This window comes from Podarcis tiliguerta, assembly GCF_965153285.1.
Source record: "Podarcis tiliguerta genome assembly, chromosome: 2".
Lineage (NCBI taxonomy): Eukaryota > Metazoa > Chordata > Lepidosauria > Squamata > Lacertidae > Podarcis > Podarcis tiliguerta.
Window position 1 is genome coordinate 108953929 of NC_139535.1, and position 21481 is coordinate 108975409.

At 42.3% G+C, this 21481-nt stretch overlaps 1 protein-coding gene across 3 annotated transcripts in view; it reads left to right on the forward strand.

Annotated features, from left to right (window-relative positions):
• Nucleotides 1–19927, forward strand: part of VDR (vitamin D receptor) — a 79284-nt gene extending 59357 nt beyond the window's left edge. For all 3 annotated transcript variants that reach the window (XM_083427718.1, XM_083427719.1, XM_083427720.1), the window contains 7 exons: nt 9542–9726; nt 11893–12004; nt 12324–12486; nt 14205–14356; nt 15686–15802; nt 16350–19030; nt 19300–19927. In XM_083427718.1, the coding sequence (XP_083283844.1) occupies nt 9542–9726; nt 11893–12004; nt 12324–12486; nt 14205–14356; nt 15686–15802; nt 16350–16609 (989 nt within the window). In that variant the 3' untranslated portion in view covers nt 16610–19030; nt 19300–19927. The remainder of the gene's footprint in view (nt 1–9541; nt 9727–11892; nt 12005–12323; nt 12487–14204; nt 14357–15685; nt 15803–16349; nt 19031–19299) is intronic.
• The last annotated feature ends 1554 nt before the right edge of the window (nt 19928–21481 follow it).

Here is a 21481-nt window from a genome sequence, read left to right on the forward strand (position 1 = left end):
AGTCAATATTTTGGGGGCTTGGACCCAAAGGTTTTATTCTGAACAGAACACGTTTCCATTCATGGTCACAGAGTGAAACACTTGCGACCAGATCGTTACCTTTTTCAAGTCATGGTGTGCCTGTTTTCGCTGCAAAAATTTAGAGGCCTGCTGGGGGGGGGGGGTAAAAAAATCAGTTTCCAGGATACTTGGGGAAAACTCACATGCGTTAAATGCACGCAGCCTAAAAGCCCTTTGTAACAGTGCCAGGAATGCTACTGTCAACTTTCTCAGTGTGCCATTTTTCAATTTGGCTGAAAAGCAAGTAGAAGAAAGTCATATGCTGTAACTGGTTGGAAAAGGAACAAGGCATGGAAGTAGTACTTTCTGCAGTTGCTGTCTGCCAATGCTCAGCCTAAGTGAGGTTTACACTGGGCTACTCGCAACGCTTTGAAACTGCGGTTTCAAAATGCGGGTGTCTTTAGCTCAGTGATGAGAAGATCTGCTTTGCATGCGCAAGGTCCCAAGTTCAATGCCCGGTATCTCTAGGTAAGACTGGGAGAGAAACTGTCCTGAAACACTGAGAGCCAATGCCAGTCAATGCCAGCAGTGCAGAGGTAGATCTATTGCAATCCATTTCTTCTGACTGAGCTACCTTATGAAGCTGTGTGCTGGGGTCAGATTAGGACTCGGTAATTAAGGGATGATTTTATTCCTAGTTGTATATGGAATATGGGGTGGGGGCGGTCAGGGAGCCCAAAGTACATACAGTCCTGTAGCAACATTGTAAATGGCCCTATCATGCAGACCAGGATCTGAGGAAAGATGATTCACCTGTTTATAATTTTGCCTGGGTCAGCATACTGAAACTTCCTTTAATATACAATTCCACTGGCTTCTCCGTTAATGGTGAATCACTTGGGTACCCATGGTGGTTTTCATTATTTTTTGTGGCCATTTATTAATTGTTATGCATTGTTTGATTCAGAACTACAAAAAAACTAATTGCATTCCTTCCTTCTGAAATATATGATGTGGCATGTCTCCATCAGTATTCAGTTCAAGCAAGGACATCTCCACCCTTCTGCTTATAGGAAAAGTGACCTTCTATTCATTGTGCTCTCTAGAAAAATGTGCCATGCTCTGAAAGAACAGTGTATTAAGTCTTCTGCATGATAAACAAAAATCTTAGAGCAGTTGCAGTTATTGCCCTCTCCAGAATCTAGGGCCCATAGGACTCGTGTGAGTATATTTTATTGTAAAATATAGCCTGCAGCCTGCAATCCTGTGGTTTGAGTGAACTATATAGATTTATATTTTCAAGCACAGCTTGAAAAACCTTCTGGGAGTTAGTTTCACAAAAATACATTATAATTGCAATGGTTCTTTCAATTGCTATTGCTTGTGTGTTTTTGTTTTTTTTTTAAAAAAAATAGAGTGGATCTCTTTCCTGATCCACTTCATAACATTGAATGAAATAGGCTCTTGTCTTTTGAAGATCAAACTGCAGTAAAGTGGCTAAACCTGAAAAAGTGCTGCAATACTCTTTTTAGTCACAATTCTACACCCTCTATATGTAGGGGAAAGCTCTGGATCAGCTGCCATCACTCCTGTTTAAGGCTGCATACACACCATAAATTTACAGCATCCCCAATGAATCCTGGGAATTGTAGGTTGTTAAGGGTGCTGAGAATTGTAGCGCTGTGAGCGGCAAGCCACAGTTACCAAAATTTTGGGGGGAAGCCATGTGTTTCAAATATATGGTGTGTACACAGCCTAGGTTGCTATTGCTTACATGCACGTAAACCACATTTTTTTATTACATTTCACATTTGTATAGATTTTTGTTAGATTTTAGCAAGCAGTTTTTCTTATCTTGAAGATGCTCGACTTTATCATAAATATCAGATGGTGCAGGGTGGAAGCATTGCTCAAAATCATTACTCATGAAAGCATCTTAGATTAGACATGATACACAAAATAGGAAGATATTGTGGTAAGTTGTATCTCTCTTTTCTCCGTTGCATATGATTCGTACATGTGATTCGTACATGTGATTCGTACATGTGTCGTACATGTGCTGTACGAATCACATGTATTTTCTGCAATGTTCACAGATTTGCATTCTGAGCAGAAGCAAAAATTAACACTATGCCAGTCTAACGCGAAGGTGATTTCTGTTTTCCCAATGAAACAAACTCCCCTCTCCTTCCCCACAGACTGCTCTGAGGCTTCTCAGCCTCCAGAGTGAATTTGGGGGAGACGCAGAGGGGAAGGAAATCTATGTTGCCCTAGGGGGGAATCAGACTGATTACCTGGACTTGAACACATTTATGCATTTTTGCTCTACAGCCATGCATTGCATGCAAGCATACACCAGCAATAGGCTTGGTAGCCCTCGTGTCTGCTGTTGAGCTGGTTGCAAAGTAGTGATATAGTATGGACTAGCACCAGTGTTGGGTGCTAGGAATCCAAATGAATAATTTGAATAATTTTACTATCTCCATTATCTGAAGATATGCTACAACATCATTTAATCTTTCATAACACATTGGTTGCATGGGAAGCTACAGTGATTCATTTCCTACGTTCTTAGTACACAAGCTGTTGCAATAGGCTTTCCAACCCTGCTCAAAATACTTATATTTATTTAAAGGTTTTCTTCAGAAACATTTCCCAAAGCAAATCTTCCCCACCCCCAGCTTTCCTCTTTTAAGAATCTTTAAATATTTTGCATCACAGAAGGAAATAAAAACCTTTGCTCTTGAAGGCAGCCTGTTAAAAAGAAAGAATATGAGCTTGTAATTAAAAGAAAAAGGGTTGTTTTCTTAAAAAGTGTCTTTGAGTCACTTTGGAAACAGATGGCCAGAACTACTTCTAAACAACCTAATTTGGAGATCAAACCTCCAATGTACCTCAAGAGGAGGAGAAGTGTTTTTTTTCCAGATGGTAGATCATGATTCTTGTGACTGGTTAAAGAAGTGTCAAGATGTTTTAATGCAGAATTACCCAAACTTGGGTGTCCAGCTGTTTGTGGACTACAACTCCCGTCATCCCTAGTTAACAGGACAAGTGGTCAGGGATGATGGAGATTATTGTCCAAAAAGAGCTGGACACCCAAGTTTGGGGCCCCCTGCTTTAGTGCATGGGTAGCCAATGTAGTACCCTCCAGATGTTGCTAAACTACAATTCCCAGTCATCCTTGACCATTGTCTGGAGGGCACCACCTTGCCTACCCTTGTTTTACAGCATTTGTCTGCTGGATAGTGCAAGCCATTAGGAAATAAATAAGATTAAGTGTTTCTCAGTGAGAGATTTGACTGGGATTTTCAGTAGATATCATTGATTGGCCTTGCAAAACGCTTTCTACAAAAGATACAGCATGTGGTGGTCTTAATGAGGCAGTCATTGCTTCACTGTTTTGTAGGGAGAGGAAAAAACTGGCTGGGTTCCAGAAGGAGATTAAAATGTGGAGCGTGAATTTGTCAGCATGCCTACTTTGGCTGAAGCAAAGTGCGGAAACTCCTTTGCTCTTCAGTCTCATGCAAGTGCGAATATTGAAAGCAGGTGTTTTTGTTTCATCCCGGGAATAGAATTAAAGTTAATCCATTTGTGACAGGTGCTGTAAAGAACCTTTCCCCCTCAATTGTAAGCATTTAAACAAAGCTTATCCGTGCCAAGTTTAGTGGTAAAGAGGCTGCTAATCGCTTCCTAGAAGACATTAAGAGTCTCCAAAACAAACATCGCCTCTCTGTTAACAAGTTGACCGAGTTCGTCATAAGGAGTATATGAGGCAACCTGTACAATCCAATCCCCATGGCCTTCCAGAAGAAAGTTTGCAATCGTGCCAGCCTAGTGCATTAAAAAACAAACAAACTGTTTTGACTTTAAAGCCAGATTTTAAACACACACATATGAACACCACTCCCATTCGGCTCAATCCATGAATGCTTACGTTCTTTGCCTGTCCCCCTGCTGCTTCCCCTTCAGTCTCCCAGCCCCCACAACATTTGCTATGTATGCCCAGGGGTGTTTATTTTACACCTAATTCATCAGTGCTCAGCCATCCAAATGTGCAGTGCACACCTTTGCAACAACTGCATGTTGAATAGAGGTGGTGCCTGAATTTGTGCAGGGGGCAGGGGCTATACCATTAGGGTTATGTCTGTAAAGAACTGAAAATGTATTCCTTCCAAAACGGCACCCACTTAGGCGAGAGAGCCTGTGGCAAACATAATTCCCTGGACCAAGCATAGCCAATGTGATGTTACCCAGATGTTGTGGACTACAACTTACATCAGCTGCAGGCAGCATGGCCAGTGAGTTGGGTGTTTGTGATAGCTACTTAGGGTCCTTAGGTTCTAACACCAACACTCTTTTGTCCTAGCAGTTTTGGCATGGGTTGACTCTATATTTGCCTGATCCTTTCTAAAGAATAAAATCTGGATTAAATAGCTTCCATTCAAGACAGCCAAACCGAGAGTATTCCCACTGGAAGCTCTGTTACCCAGTGAGAGTTTTCCTACTCTGAGCACTCTGGTTATTTATTTAATTTATAGAGGCCTGAAGGGGTGTGCTTATTTTCCATTAAGCTAAAGGAGCTGGGGTGGGAAGGGGGGTGTTGCTTATTGCTTTATTTGGGTTTATTTTGAGGATAAGCATACAAAATGCTTACACAGTTATATAACTCACAACTTAATTACCTCCCCAAATGAATGTTGGTACTCTAGCCACCTCATAGCCTTGAAACACACAGCTGGACACCACCTTGATCTTTTCGATCATTTTCAGGCATGCATAGAGTTGTGCAACTTTTGTATTGGAAAAACACTAGCGGCTAATTAACCCTCAGCTGTAAGTAGCTGCAGGCTGCATAGCAGAGCAACTTGCTTTTTCATCACGCATGTATGCTGCTACAGCACATGACCTAGGTGCTTTTATTTTTCCTTGCCAGACCTCTCATTCCAAACCCCACCTTAACCGTAAAATGTTCCTTCTGCCCAGTGTCTGCAAAAACAACATCCCAGTCCTATGATGAATGCTTTCTTCTGAATTGTTACTCACTTTTTTTTTTTTAGGTTGCTAGTGTCTTAGTAAAAAGCAACGTTATTGTTGGCTGCAAGTTCTTTTACTAGTGTGCTGCTGAGTTGTAGTTGCATTAAAAGGGTCTTTCAGTGTTTGACTGTAGCTTTTAGTGCACAAATGGTAGAAGAAAAATCCTACACTGAATGTAAAAATGCAAAACTCACATGTACGAATTTGGTGTTGGCACACATTAGCAACCAACATTCGATGATGGTGCTAGTCTGGCAGAAACCTGCGTCAAATGAGAATCTTTTCTTGGGCTTGTATTATTACATTACACAGAGAGAGTCTTGTCTCAGTGAGCCATAGCCAAAAGGGCAAACTATTAAAGCAGGGCAGATTCATTGACCATTTAAACAGTGTGTACATAAAGACCACAGTGTAGACTAGCTGACTCCTGACAATATAGCTGCTCTGCAAATGTGACAGGCACGTTGTCCTAGCCTGCACCACCTAGTTTAAGCATGTTTCTTTTTAAGAAATGCCAAGCCCAAAGTCTCAACATGTGAGAGTGTTCATGAGACTGCTTAACTCACAGAAGGCTTGCTGGGTAAAAATAGGTGCTGTGAACTGATCCCAAGGCAAACTCTTCTTGTTGTTGAACTCTGAAACTCACCTTTACCTTTGATTTAATCTATGCATTCTGTTCCATCATTGAATACAGCAAACATAATAATAATTTGTAATTTTCTTATTTGTACCCCACCCATCTGGCTGGGTTGCCACAACCATTCTGTATTCTGCACCTCTTTCAGATTTCACTATCCCTCTCCTTCTCCAATCTGCCTGCTTTCAGATTTGAGGCCAAAAACAGTTTAGATTTACTGAAAGTAATTAAGAGGTTTTTTATATCTGGGAATCTCAGTAATAGAATCATAAAGTTGAGTGCAATATAGAGCAATAATAAGTTTTATTACTGTGGTTTTAGATTAGCGCCTAGATACCAGCCTTATTTCAGCTGCAATTATTGGATGGCCTTGAGTGAATTGTCTCAGCTTCAGATTCCTAAATCTGGGCTCTTATAAAAAAAATAAAAATTGAGCAAACCAGTTTGCAGCCTGGATGTGCATTCTTACTCCTTATCTAAGAGCTGCTGTATCATAATACCGATACATATTGCACAGATTTGCACATTTACTTTATTATTTCTTTTAGATGTCTCTCCTACTTTCTTTATATACATATATATAAATAGCTTGTTGACTATATGGCATTTAGTTTAATGGGGTTGGAAGATTCAGTAACCACATGTTTTCTGGTTGTAAATATGCATCAGGGTGTGGCATTGATTTCCTAGGAAACTGCAGTTTGTGATCTTTTTCCTGTAGAAATATTTCTACATGCACGTGACTAGTATTGTGCAAATTTCCCAGAAGTAATGCATGTGATTCAGAGAAAAGGGAATAATATGTCTCTGGTAAACAGCTTGCTGAGAGTTTGGTCACCCTCTTAGTTCCCTTTGAAATAAAAGGCATGTGTGCCTGTGCTTTCTAAACAAGGAGCTGAGACTCTGATCTTTCACATACTTCCCTGTCTCTTAAATAGATACTATTTTGAGTAATGCATGAGGTATGTTAATCACAAATCTGGCTGTATTATTATTTTTTATGGAGCAATAAACCATTATGTGAAATCAGACAAGATTGAATAATAAGTGTTATGTAACATAGAGTAATAGACTTTGCAGCTTGTGCCAGCCATCGACATTTTCCAGCATAACTGTTAAATATATACAGTGGTACCTCGGGTTAAGTACTTAATTCGTTCCGGAGGTCCATACTTAACCTGAAACTGTTCTTAACCTGAAGCACCACTTTAGCTAATGGGGCCTCCTGCTACTGCCGCGCCGCCGGAGCACGATTTCTGTTCTCATCCTGAAGCAAAGTTCTTAACCTGAAGCACTATTTCTGGGTTAGCGGAGTCTGTAACCTGAAGCGTATGTAACCCGAGGTACCACTGTATATATCTGAGACATATTGTCTGGGCTTACCTTGTTTTTGTAGTGGGAGGGGGAAAGAACCACCCTCATGTAACCTAATGGCTCAGAATCGTCTTCCTTCCCCAGTTCTCAGATTTTAAAGGTTTGGCCTCAGTTGTTGCTATCAGGATATAACCACAACTTAATAAAAAATGTATCAGCAACAGTTTTGAAATTGATCAGAAGTAGGCATTCCTGGAATGGGCATGATGTGTATACCCAGCTCAACTGTGTTTCTTTGGTTGCTGGAATCCTAGCAGCATGGAGACCGTTGTTATAGCAAGTTATGTGTGCCGGCCTCTTGCAAACCATAACAGGTTCTGCTCCAGCTGCAACCACAGGATGGATCCCAGCCTGACATTCTTCTTCAACAACTCATACCTGCACGCTAGCTAAGAAGATAAGAAGACTCTAAGAGCCCTGCAATTCTAGTATACACACACAGAGTGGCTTGAGCTGCAAAACTCAGTTTGGTGTCCTTTCATGCCTGCACATGAGGCATTGCAGGCTGACCCTTGTAACACTTCTAGCGTGCAGAGGGCTTCCTAATCTCTGTCTCATTAATCCTCGCATCTGTGTTATAGGTCATTTTTTCCAGTTTCCAAGCACAGAAACTTGATTGCTCAAGGCTACCAATAGCTGAGGAGAGATATGAGCTCCAATTTCCCAGGTTCTAAGTCCAACTTTCTTTCCAGTGTGGACATCTGCCACACTGTCATTTTGACTCAGAGCATCTTTTTGAAATAATTTAAGTCCACCATTTTCTAATTAGGGGTTGCCAACATGGCACCAGTATCTCCTATTCTTCCCATGAAAAATCAGTAAATATATTTTCTACAATGTGCGAGAGAAGCTGTTTGGTCTTCCTTCTCAGTACCTATTTGCACTGACTTGGCATCTCCTACATTGAATATGCCCACATTTCATTGGATGCCAATGTTGTGAACAGAGGAAAGGTGCTAAGAATTTCTTTCTGTGAACAAGCACTGGAGTGGCTAGTGTAGGCACTTTGAGATGGAGGACACGGCTGCACCATTTTGTAGTCCTGTCTCTTTCTTTGCTCTTGTAAATGTGGCGGCCATTTTGTTGCTTCCCCCTCGCTCCAAACAGCATCTGTTTTGTGACTGCTACCTATGGCAGTTCCTCATAATTCCAAATGTGTTCACTGGTCCAAAAAGGTTGCCATGTCCCAACCGCAGAGGCATTCTTTAACAATCCAAGTGATACAAAATGAGTATCCAAAATAATCCTGGATTAAGGTGTGCTGTGGCTACAGAGATACCATGCAATTCCTCAGAACATCTATGCAATCATTGAAACAACCAGAGCTAATTAACCCATCTGATTTGAAGAGCAGACAAGACACACCTGCCCACTTTATTTACAAAATAATGTGTGGTGTGGTCACTCTGCATGCAAGTCCATTTTCTTGCAGTCCTTCAAATCTTACTCCACAGAACATGCACAGGGTATTTCCCATCTTGTATTTAAAAAGCAGCGTATTGTGAAATTCTGCTGAAATTTTTGTATTTTTGCACACTAAAGCACTTCACGTTCCTGCAGCTTCTTCTCTATAACAGTCACACCAGTCTGCTTGGAGTTAACTTTGATTCTACTGAATTGTTTGGTCACCACCTCTTGTCTCTCTTCGCTGAAAATATGCCCGATAGCCTATTAATGTCACACAACTCGTGTGAACATCTGTAGCAGCCCCTCTTTACTCAACAGTAGTTGCCTTCCCACCAGCACTAATTTACATCCGCGGTAACTGCAAGGTCTACACAGGCTGCAAAACTTTGTTTTTTCTGATAGCGTTCTGACACAAGAGGCCACGTTATCCTCTGAAATGACCTCTTCCTATCCTGAAATGCTCAAAATGTTGGTATTGGTAGCCCTAATGCCACAATACTCAGCAATGGAAATATATCCACAACCATTCAGTTACTTGATGTTCAAGGAGTTGCACTGCACTGTTCCACTAGTTATTTACAGCTGCATACATGGAAAATGCATTGCCCATTTTGGAGTGTGCATCATTGCACAAGGGAAAGAAATGCTGTTGGCTTTCTGTTTCCTTGACATCTGTGAGATGCCTATGAACATAAGAAGAGCTTGCTGGATCATTCCAGTGGCCCATCTAGCTCAGTTTCCTGTTCTCACAGTGGCTACCAGATGCAGTCATGGGTATGAGTCTTGACTGGGCCATGCGCACTTAAGAGATAGGTTTCTGTGACCACCAAGCATCTTGCTCAGATGTGTAACACGCAAATGTTGCTCCTGCTTGGCAAATGAGTTGTAAACATTTCATGAAATTTTAAGGTTCACCAATTGTCATTGGTTTTCTTGTCTATTCAGTTATTTGTTCTCTTCTCGGACGTTAGTGCTAATCACTCCAAGTCTTTATAAAAGACTGCCCTGGATTTACTTAACTCTTCGGCTTGTCCTAGCAGATGGATTCTAAGTGTTAAATGTGTTTGGCATCTCTCCCTCTGTTGACAGTTATTCTGACAGATGAAGAGGTTCAGAGGAAAAGAGAGATGATAATGAAGAGGAAGGAAGAGGAAGCCCTGAAAGAGAGCCTAAAGCCCAAATTGTTGGAGGAGCAACAGCGGACCATCGATATCCTCCTGGAAGCCCACCGCAAGACCTATGATTCCACGTACTCTGATTTCAACCAATTCCGGGTAAGCTTCAGGCCCCACTTTCCTTCTAACTTCATTACGGCTGTGACTAGTAGGACATCTGCTGGTGGAATAAGTAAATTGAAGCAGTAGTTCTGAATCAGCGAAACCTTTGCTCCCTTCTCACTTGGAAGAAAGTAGCATGCAGCCTGCAAACTGAAGCCAGTTAGGTAGACCCGAAATCTACCTGCTGTGAGTGAACTACAGTCATACCTCGGGTAAAATGTGCTTCAGGTTGAGCGTTTTCATGTTATGCTCTGCGGCGACCTGGAAGTAACGGAGCGTGTTACTTCCAGGTTTTGCCGCTCACGCATGCACAGACACTCAAAATGACCCGCGCACACACAGTCGCGGGTTGCATTCGCTTCAGGATGCAAACGGGGCTCTGGAACAGATCCCGTTCGCATCCAGAGGTACCACTGTATATGATATTTCCTCACCTTTGCCTTTGGAACTGGCAGGTGGTGCTGTGGTCTAAACCACTGAGCCTTGGGCTTGCCGATCAGAAGGTCGGCAGTTCGAATCCCTGCAACGGGGTTAGCTCCCATTACTTGGTCCCAGCTCCTGCCCACCTAGCAGTTCGAAAGCACATCAAAGTGCAAGTAGATAAATAGGTACCGCTCCAGCGGGAAAGTAAATGGTGTTTCCGTACGCTGCTCTGGTTCGCCAGAAGCGGCTTAGTCATGCTGGCCACATGACCCAGAAGCTGTCTGCGGACAAACACCGGCTCCCTCGGCCAGTAAAGCGAGATGAGCGCCGCAACCCCAGAGTCAGGGTCCCTTTACCTTTAAGAGAAGCTTTTGAAACGTTGGCATTCGTAATTTTTTTTGGTGCTTTGTTAAATGCCATAATTAACATGTGTGCTGAATCAATATGATCTGGTTGCGGGTGAGGTGCTTTCAAATCTCATAGCCTCTGAGCCTGCTGCTTGTTTTTGAAGGCCTAATTGTGAAGCCACTTATTCCATTGGACGGTGTGGATACCAGAATGCCAGGCTTCTGGTGGGCGGGTGCACCATTTAGCCACCTGTTGGCACATCTTCCTAAGCTGCACTCACGTCCTGAAACAGCTGTTTTCCTCAGTTCTGAGGAAGAAAGAGCAGGGAGGAGAAAGCACTTGTGGCTGAGGCAGCCACAACTCCTTCCTGTTTGGTAAGAACTAGTGAAACAGCTGGGAACTAGAGCTCAGCTTTGGGGTTTGAGTGACGCACGTAAGAGCTAGGGAGAAGGGCTGGGGCAGAGAGAGAAGTGGGGGAAAGAGAACCAGCTCTGTCTGACTCATGGTTTTGACAACTTGGAGCTGGTAACACTTGTTGTTTTGTGCTACTTCCCAATAGACTTCCGCCTCTCCTCTCTCTGCCAGCTGATAATATTCTAAGCAAAACAAATGTCTCCACCATGGGATTATCGCTTCCAAGTACCCTTCAGCTCCTGGCCCCACCCTGAAAATGACACAAATGTGATAATTAAATATCTTACCCGATGTGAGTTGGCATTTGCAGATGCCTTTTCAATGTTCACATACATAAGATGCTAAATACATCAAATCATATTTGCTGTGGCTTTCTGGCTCATAACATGCTGTGTGTGTGTGTGTGTGTGTGTGTGTGTGTGTGCTTTCTAAGTCTGCCTTTCTACATTACCGTAGAAATTAGCCATGTTGGGGCAAAATCATGGTACATCAGAAACATTTTTACCTAGGGGGAACCGTTAAGCTTAAGGAAATGGGTTGACAGGGTAAATGAATTAGGCGAAATTTAAAAGAAGTAAAACATAGTGGGTGGGACTTTATAAAAGTATTCTGTATCAATCTGGCCCCAATTCCCATTTAGTTCATTGGTGGGAAAGCTCTAAGGATATTTTAGAGATGTAAAACCAGTGCTTTTTTTCTGGGGAGACGCAGGGACCCCTAAACATTTTGTGAATCTAAGTTTGGCCTCATTGAGGGGGAGTATTTCAATATGAGTAGGAAAATGAGAGTACCCCTAAACATTTATTTATTTTTTAAGAAAAAAGCACTGTGTAAAACCATTCTTTTTTCCTTAGCAAAGGGCCCTTGGCAGTGCACAAATTTACCAGCAAATAGAACTAACGTGTTGGGGTCAGACAGAGATGTTATTTGAAAAGAGCAATTGACAAATAGTTGGAATGGTACCCTTTTTTGTTTCAGCCTCCTGTGAGACTTGATTCAGGCAGAAGAAGCACAAGCAGATCTTCCTCTCTTATGTCACAAGGTTTCTCTTCTTCAGAAGACTCTTCAGACACTTTCAGCTCTTCCCCAGGTAATGTGAAGATTGCCAGATGACCTCCAGGCCCACAGCAAACAAATCCAGGAATGTTATCTCCAGCTATGGATTTGTTTTCTCATCTGCCAGATTCAGTTTCCCGTTGTCTTGTAGATCAGAGCTCCTTAGGATGCACAGCCCACCCCCTCTCATCTTGTGGCTCAGTTGCTGAACTTGAATCCTCCTTCACAGAAACCTTTAATACATTTGTTAAAGCTGGCCTTTTTAAAGCCTTAATTTTTGATTTAAGAAACAAAAAAAGCCCTACATCTGAAATTAAAATTTTAATCTGTGTGCTTTCCCCTCTATCTTGCAGAGCCCAGGATGTTATCGAGTGTGGAACTCAGTGATGACAGCGATGAAAGTGCAACCATGTCCATGGACTTCTCACACCTCTCTATGCTGCCTCACGTGGCCGACCTTGTTAGCTACAGCATCCAAAAAGTGATTGGATTTGCAAAAATGATTCCAGGGTTCAAGTAAGGATGCTTGCTTTGGCTTTTTCAGAATGGTTTGATGCGTTTTCCTTCCCTTGAATGTATTTGTGTGTGTGTTTAATAGATTCGTTTTAAAAATTGTACCACACTACACAGCTTCCGTGAGGGACGCGGGTGGCGCTGTGGGTTAAACCACAGAGCCTAGGACTTGCTGATCAGAAGGTCGGCGGTTCGAATCCCCGCGACGGGGTGAGCTCCCCTTGCTCGGTCCCTGCTCCCGCCAACCTAGCAGTTCGAAAGCACGTCAAAGTGCAAGTAGATAAATAGGTACCACTCCGGCGGGAAGGTAAATGGCATTTCCATGCGCTGCTCTGGAAGCTGTACGCCGGCTCTCTTGGCCAGTAAAGCGAGATGAGCGCCGCAACCCCAGAGTTGTCCGTGACTGGACCTAACGGTCAGGGGTCCATTTACCTTTACCTTTACACAGCTTCCAGAAGGAGACTTCTGGGTTGGTTGCAACAAAAATGAAAAATTGAAAACAACTAAACAGTATTAATAAATACTTACATTACATTACATTACATTACATTAATAAATACATACATACAGGAAATCATTTCCCCAGGAGAACGGTATTTTTCAACTCAATAAGTTTGGGAACTTAGAATACATTTTCCCAGCTATCTTCTATGACCAGACATAATTTGAGTAAATCCTTCAATATGGCTGTGAGCCAGAACATCAGTGTCATTAATGCCTCTGCTGCTCGCTCTCCTCGTCCATTTAGCCTGCAGTAAGGTTGCTTATTTAGAACTCTCATTGTAAATTGAGCATTAATGGAGCTGTTACATGATCACTCTGACACATGGCTCAGTTGAATGAGGATTTCCTCAGCTTCTATCTGCCCGCACATTGCAGGATATGCATCAGTTATGACTTGACATGATTGAACTTAAGCTGTTCCTATCTACTGGACAGCACTGCACTCCCACAATGATGAGCAATGGCCATGTCAAGCTGGGAAAATTAACTGGGCTCAAAGTTGAAGTATATGAGTTGTGCATGGATTACTCAGCACTTGATGGCTCTTAACCCAATATGTGGGCTATTTACGTTGAAAAGTATTGTACAAGAATTGGGGGATACAATTCACATATGCTACAGTCAATGTGTTATGGGCACAAACTGGTGAACCAACCCATAGTGTTTTGCACATGGTTCTTCAGAGGCTGACATTCAGAGGGTTGAGTAAATGAGATCAGTGAAATGATGAAGTGCACAATTGTTCACTGAGGGAGCTCCTTTGAGTATCACACAGCAAATTGTAGCGCTGGAAGGAAGCAAATACAGTGGTGCCCCGCAAGACGAATGCCTTGCAAGACGGAAAACCCGCTAGACGAAAGGGTTTTCCATTTTGGAGGTGCTTCGCAGGACGAATTTCTCTATGGGCTTGCTTCGCAAGATGAAAATGTCTTGCGATTCCTGGGGGGGTTTTTTCCGCTCCCCACCCCCTTTTTCTAAGGCACTAAGCTGCTAATAGCCTTTTAGCAGCTAATCCGCTAATCCCTTAAGCCTTTAATAATCCGCTAATGGGCTTGCTTTGCAAGACGAAAAAACCGCTAGACGAAGAGACTCACGGAACGGATTCTTTACGTCTTGCGAGGCACCACTGTAATCAGTACTAACCCCTATATAATGGAGTGTTATGATGCTGGATGCTTTGAGGTTTCAGATATATATTCTCTCTTCCCTAAATGTAGAGATCTAACAGCGGAGGACCAGATTGCTCTACTGAAATCCAGCGTCATTGAAGTAATTATGCTCCGTTCAAATCAGTCATTTTCACTGGACGATATGTCCTGGACCTGTGGCAGCAATGACTTCAAATACAAAATCAGCGACGTCACTCAAGGTACAGTAGTTTCAGGTGTGAATGGTATAAGATTCCAGTCAAGCACAAGGCTGCTCTGGAGCAGCCACCGAAATGAGCTTGTCTCATCTTGATTTGCTTACAATTAATATTAGGTATCATTATCCCTAGAAGATACAACTCAAGGCCTACAGAAGGCCAAAGTAATGCAAAAGTTAGGATAAGTACAATCTGTGAGGTAGTGGTCCAATGATTTGCTTAATTTATTGATTAAAATATTTATATGTTGCTTTTTGGGTTCTGCAAAATGGTTTGGAAAATATAATTTGAGAAATAATGGAAGTTAGGTGATGAATCCAAGAATGAGGGAGAGTTGTGTTTCTCACTTAGTCTATTGATATTTTGGAACCAATTCATGCGATTGCCTTTTCAGGTTTTTCTCCAATTGTGAAGACACCATTGAGTCATCACAGTTAGGCAACTGGGTAGGGAGGTGGGCCATTTTATTGCTTCATAATGGACTCACTTCCAGCTTTTAGCATGCCACTACAAACACTAGCAAAAAACAGTGTTGTGTGATGTGTTCAATAAAAAGCTGGGTGCCTGTTTCAGAATTCAGACAACCACTTTGCCATCTCTGTTCTCCACCCGCAGAAAGTCAAAAGTAACTTCTCCAGCATGGAGAAAGTGGGAAGTTCAAAAAGCATTCATATAAATTGGTCCTTATAAGTAATGGGTGAATCGTCAGTTTGGGTATTCTGTTCACATCAACATGTGCAGTGCCTGCAGCCCATCATATCCATCATATTTATAATTCTCAAACCCCTAATTATTTGAAGATGCCGTGGCACTTGCAAAATGGAGCCAAAGTCACAGAATTGGAGGTGTCAGAATGTATCATTGCTAGCCAACCCTGAAATGGCCGGGAGATAATTTAGTGAAATCATACCTAAGTGACTTGCAGGCTGACTATGCTTCATTTTGATGGAGAGAGTGTGCAAACACCAGCTCTCGCATCAGAAGGGAAAGCTCTTGACCCTTAATAGTTCCTAAACGTGTGAGTAGAAATGGTAACAAGGCATCTGAAGATATATATTCTTTGTACAGCCTTGGTATTCATTTTGTACCCGAACATATGTGGACGTTTCCAGGACTGGAGCGTTTCCTGTTCTGAAAGGAGGATAGTATTATCGTGCCAACTGAGCATGAGTGAGCTCGTCTCTTTTGTGAGGTCTCCAGGCAGGATTGGCTGACCAGTCCATGTGTGAATTTATCTTTAATTTTGCTTCTTGCTCTGTTTCACGTTAGCTGATAAATCTATCGAGAATCTAGAGCCTGCCTCTCAAAAGGATTTTTATGTTTCTGTTTCAGCTGGGCATAGCCTGGACTTGCTTGAGCCCCTTGTTAAATTTCAGATCAACCTGAAGAAGCTGAACCTGCATGAAGAAGAACATGTTCTCCTCATGGCCATCTGCATCCTTTCTCCTGGTAAGAGAAACTTTTGCCTTTTCCGGCTGTGTTTTAATTGTAGATTAAAACCAACACCAACCACGGGTGGCATCTACAAGCCAGCCACTTCTGGGATATAATTTCTATATAGGAAATAACACGCACAGTGGTGTATGCTATCCTGTGTGAAAAGAATGCAAGCATCTGTTTTGCCACAATTACATTTTGAGTGATGGGTGTACATGGAAGGAAAAATATAAGCCATAAGGTACTTTAGCTAATTGGGTCTCCCACTGCCACAGCTGCACAGTTTCTGTTCTCATCCTGAAGCAAAGTTCTTAACCTGAGGTAATATTTCTGGGTTAGCAGAGTCTGTAACCTGAGGCGTATGTAACCTGAAGCGTATGTAACCCGAGGTACCACTGTATCAGACAGCATGGGCCGATTGTTGGGAACTAGTATTCAGAACACAAAAGAGGGGGAAAGTCAAACTTAACCACAAGTAGAGGGAACAGAAGACTCTTGTTGTCTTTGTCTTTTTGCCTACCCTGGTCACTGGAGGTGTGTTTCTGTTTTCTGTTCCTAGACCGCCCTGGCGTTCAGGACACGGCTCTGGTGGAGTCCATCCAAGATCATCTTTCAGCTATCCTGCAGACATACATTCTCTGCCGACACCCTCCTCCGGGCAACCGCTTGCTCTATCCCAAGATGATCCAGAAACTTGCAGACCTCCGGAGCCTGAACGAGGAGCATTCCAAGCAATATCGCTGCCTCTCCTTTCTTCCGGAGCACAGCATGCAGCTCACTCCGCTGGTCCTTGAAGTCTTTGGCAATGAGATCTCCTGACTCGGTGACTGGGAATGAAACCTGTTGAAGTAAAGGGAGAAGTCAGCCCAGCTTCCCGCTGGTGGCAAACTGAGAGCTTTGGCCCAAGTTGAAGTTTTGTATATTCTGTCGGCAAGAGTTTTGATTTTTTTTCCCTTTCCACACTACCAGAGGGGGGCTGCCTTGTTTGTATATCTTCAGCCTCATATTTTGCATTGCTGCTGAGCAGCAATTCACAAGCCAGCCCCTTCTCTCCTGCCTATCAAAACTAAAGAGCTTTCTCACTTGTTGCTTTGCCATGATGAAACCGCTTGTTGCTTTCTTCAATGTTGAGCTTTTCAAGCCAGCAACTGAAACGTCTGTGCTGTGTCTTAAATGGAAGGTGAATGGTTGAATAACAAAGGGTGGAATTTAAGATTTGTGATGGATTGGACATGGGATATTCTTTCTTTTAACACGTTGAGAGCTTTTGGTTCAGAATGACTGTAACATGCAGGGAAGAGTAACTGTTATTCTCGGTGCAAAATGTCAACTCCCCTCACCTCTCATAATTTTCTGCCAAACTTTAGAGCTCTTCAGTACTATAAAAAGTATTTATTAACCTAAGAATAAACAGGAAAAACACGGGCTGTGTACACATTACCAGCTTAAAATGCAGCTAGGTTGCTCTTTTCCTTAATTTGGATCAAAGGTGATTTGGGGGGAAATGCATCAAAATGCAGGAGAGATGGAAGAGAGATACGGATTAAGATAATATCGTATGTACACCTCTTCCGAAACCAGTGGTGGGAGTGCATTGGCTGCAGAGTAAAATTGGGGGGGGGGGGTGTACACAGCCAAGTTTACCGGAATAAATAACCTGTGTCATCTTTCTGACTTTTTTTTAGTGTGCCTAGCACATTGTTGTCACTAAATAAATTTGTAATGGGAGGAAAATTATATTTGGCCTGTGACCTGGTGTAGACACTCTGGGAGTTGACTTCCTAATAGCCAAGCCCCTGCCTGGAGCGCAGCCTTGTTTCCCAAGAAATAAGCCTGCTAACAACTCATGTCCTGTTTGCAGCGTTAGTTCTTACACTGTTTCAAGCACGGCCAGCTGCCAAGAGGAGTACAGAACTGGCTTCTCATCAAGCCAGCAGGATCACTTTGGGTTACTTTGGAGTGGCAAGGGGGAAACACCCTTTATCAGGATAAGCCACATGCAAAGTAGCACCTAAAACATTCCAGCCGTCATATTGAGAAGTACTCTGCAGAGGTGATTTTCATGCTGGAGCTATAATCAGCCTTTAGTAACACTCAGGGAGGCTGAAAGTGACATTTTGTGAGTTTGACAACTTCTGGACTACTGTATATGACCTCTGGAAAAACAAAGCACATGGGAGCTGTGTGCTGAAAAGGGAAGTAATTCATCGCCAATATTAAATAAAATAATTTATTTGCAGAGAACATGCTTGGTCCCACAGAATTCAAAAGTAAGATTGGAGGATACATAGGTATTAATTGCACAAAACAGAATTGTAAAAATAACTGTCAACAACAGAGAGAGAGAAAAGATGAATATAGACGTTCTCTCGTAGTCGCTTGATAGATAGTGGCCTATTCATCAAATATGTACAAGTGTACTACTCTCTTTAAACACATAGTGTACATTCACCAATGTGTTATTGTACTTGTGTGGGGTTTTTTTATTACTGCAATAGCTGCAATTTGCACACTGTATACACAGCTACAGATTGTCACTTAAAATGTCTGGTGAGATGACGAGAAATCAGTTCCGTGAATAAAGGAAGGTCACATTGAACCCCTTAGTTTAACAAATCCTTTGGAGTTGTGCTGGTAGGGTTTTGCATATGGGAATAAAGGAAGGGAGCTTCCTTTTTTTGGATTGAAATCTCCCTCTTGCTCACTAGGTGTCAGTAGGGTAATAGGGTAGGGTAGAAAGTAATTATGGTGCAAAGTGCTTTGAGTCTGCTCCAGAGCAATGAATCGGTTCCTCCCAAAGTTATGGCTAGAATCTCTTACTCTAAAATTAGTCTTAATTACTAGGATTTGGTCGGATTCATCAAAGTCTTTAACTTCCTTCTATGCTCGTTGGAGAGTTGGCACAAGGGCAGCCCACCCACATGGAGTAAGTCTGTGGTGTCCCCCCCCCCAACCTCCCAGCAGTACAACTATTTCCCTTTTCACAGACCTTTGCAGCCTGGCAGTGGGGACAAAAAGAAAGTACATGTCTCTTAAGATAGATAGACTTGTAATGCAAGCCTTCCAGACTCATTTTCAAAGCCCACTTGAGTTGCAGGGGCAAATATCAGCCACTTTATCCAGCGACTTCAGAAAGGCTTGTCAAATGTTTTTAATAAAACAGATATTTTAGGGTTTTTTGGATACTGTAGTGGCATTTGCAACCTGACTTTGCATGTAACCATACAGCCATTTACAGTGGTACCTCGCAAGACGAATGCCTCGCAAGACGAAAAACTCGCAAGACGAAAGAGTTCTTCGTTTTCTGAGTTGCTTCGCAAGACGGATTTCCCTATGGGCTTGTTTTGCAAGACGAAACGTCTTGCGCCTTTTTTTAAAAACCGCCAATGCATTCCTATGGGAAACCGTCAATGCACAGTGGTGCTTCGCAAGACGAAAAAATTCACAAGACGAAAAAACTCACAGAACGAATTAATTTCGTCTTGCGAGGCACCACTGTACATGGTTAGCAGTGTTTCAGCCTCATGCTGAAGATGTGCATCTGCGCACACACAGTGGGCATGCGCCAGGGAGTTGTGGCAATTCCCTGGCATGCACTGCTGTGCTGAAAGATGCCCAGCTGCTTATCCAGGAGAACATTATTGAGTGGATGCACTTTGCAGAGCCTGCCCCCCTCCCAAAATGTGAGAAGCGGTTGTGCTAAGTTAGAGGACACGCTGCCGATTCTGAGAGAGGTTTCTGTGTGTAGCTTTGCTTGTTAGGCTTATTTGCAAAGGGGAAATTAGCAGTTCCTTGCCATTCTTTCTTTGGTTGAGGGGTGGAGGGAGAGTGGGACTTGCCTGCAACGAAAAGGCATATAACATTTGTAGGAATCACAGTCTTAGGTGCGAGATTTCCATCCTGTCTCAGGAAATAACCCTCAAGCCTAAAGGGATGGAGGCATCAATATGCTTGTTCTGTCAATGTGGAGAAGAATGGAACCTAATATGCTCCCCCAACCCGTGTGTTATTTTAAACTGCTTATAGATGAGCTAGCCCTGGTTTTTTGTTTTTTTTTTTAAGTCAAGCCAGCTCTTAGTTCTATTGTGAATCTTTCACACATATCTATTGCTGTTTTTCCTCTGATTCTTTTTTTTTTTTAAAGAAGGTTTTTTGGGGGGTTGTCTTTTGGTTGTCTGCCCTAAGCCATGAGGATAGAAGACTGTTTGCAATCATTGGAAAACAAACCAGGCTGCTGTATTTTCCCAGTAGCTTGGGAGAGTGGTTTAGATACCCGGCTCCTGTGTTAAATCCATTAATGATGCCTATGCTGAACAATTTGCACCGGGTTTTGTGGTATAATTGAATGTGTAAATAGCTATTTAATATGGGTTGAAAATGGTCTATTGTAAAATGTAAATTGGATTTTAGACATTTTAAGGACAATGATAGTTGAATCATAGCTGCTCTTTTTTCAGAGATGCTGGGGTTTATTTTTGCCAAGTCTGCATGCAAAAGCCAAACCTGTACAATATGAGAGGAGTAGCTTCTTTCCAAATGTGAAACACAAATCATCTCTTGTTGCCTTGTGTAATTTAAATCATGCAATGCACTTTATAAAAAAAATCAGTAGAATTATTTAAAGAGACAAATCTATATTTTAATTATAGTGGTGGTAAATATGATGAAGACCTAGAGGCGAATGCTATCTTTTTATTCCTCTGTACATCTTTGGGCTTTTTTTTCTAATGGACAAATAGATCTAATATTTAAAAAACCAAAACCTATTCCAGAGCTTTATTGACAGGACAAAGAATGATTGAATACTGTTTTCGTAGTTGTAAGTGTAGAATGCTGTTACCTTATTAATAAAAATGTACTGCTTTGTGAGGAAAAAATCATTTGACTCGAGTGATTTACTTACAGGGCAATCCTATTATACATGTCTGCTCAGTATTAAATCCCATTGAGTTTAGAGGGGCTTACTCTCCCAGGCAAGTAGAATAGGATTGCCACTTCATTCTCTCTGGGACAAAGTTGAGCTGCTCATAACCAGGTTTTTAAAAGCAGATTTTCTGGCTGCACCAAGTCCCCGTTATATACCCCACACTTCAAAGAAGAAGAAAATCCAAATGTACACAGAGCTTTGCTCCACTCTTGCACCGGTCGTGGTGGTGTCTCCATAGGAGTCTGTAGTTCTTATCTACTATATAGTGACAATTCATTTAGGAACCTGCGTTAGTTCAGTAACTAACAGACACAGTAAAGGAGCACTTTAAGGATGCAACATGCCTGAAGATGAAAACAAAGAAGAGTTTCTGTCTCCAAATAAGGTGTTTCAACATGGTTTGCGCAGTTTCTTTTAAACACTGAAACAGCGTGTATTCTAATTGGGTGGGGGGCTGGCGGCTGTGGGCTGAGATTCCTGCATTGCAGGGAGTTGGATTAGATTAAGGTTACCAGATTCTTTTCAATGAATCCGGGGACACTTTTCAATTTCCTACAGAATAGATGGATTTTATCAGGGGACTGATTTGTAAATCCGGGGACCTTCCTCGTGAAACGGGGTCGTCTGGTAACCTTAGACTAGATGACCCTAGGGAAGCTTTTCAACTGCACAATTACACACACACACTTTAGCACAAGGTTATTCAAAATCACTGCTATCTGCCATCCTCATTTGTACCAAACATTAGAAAATAGGGAGAAGCG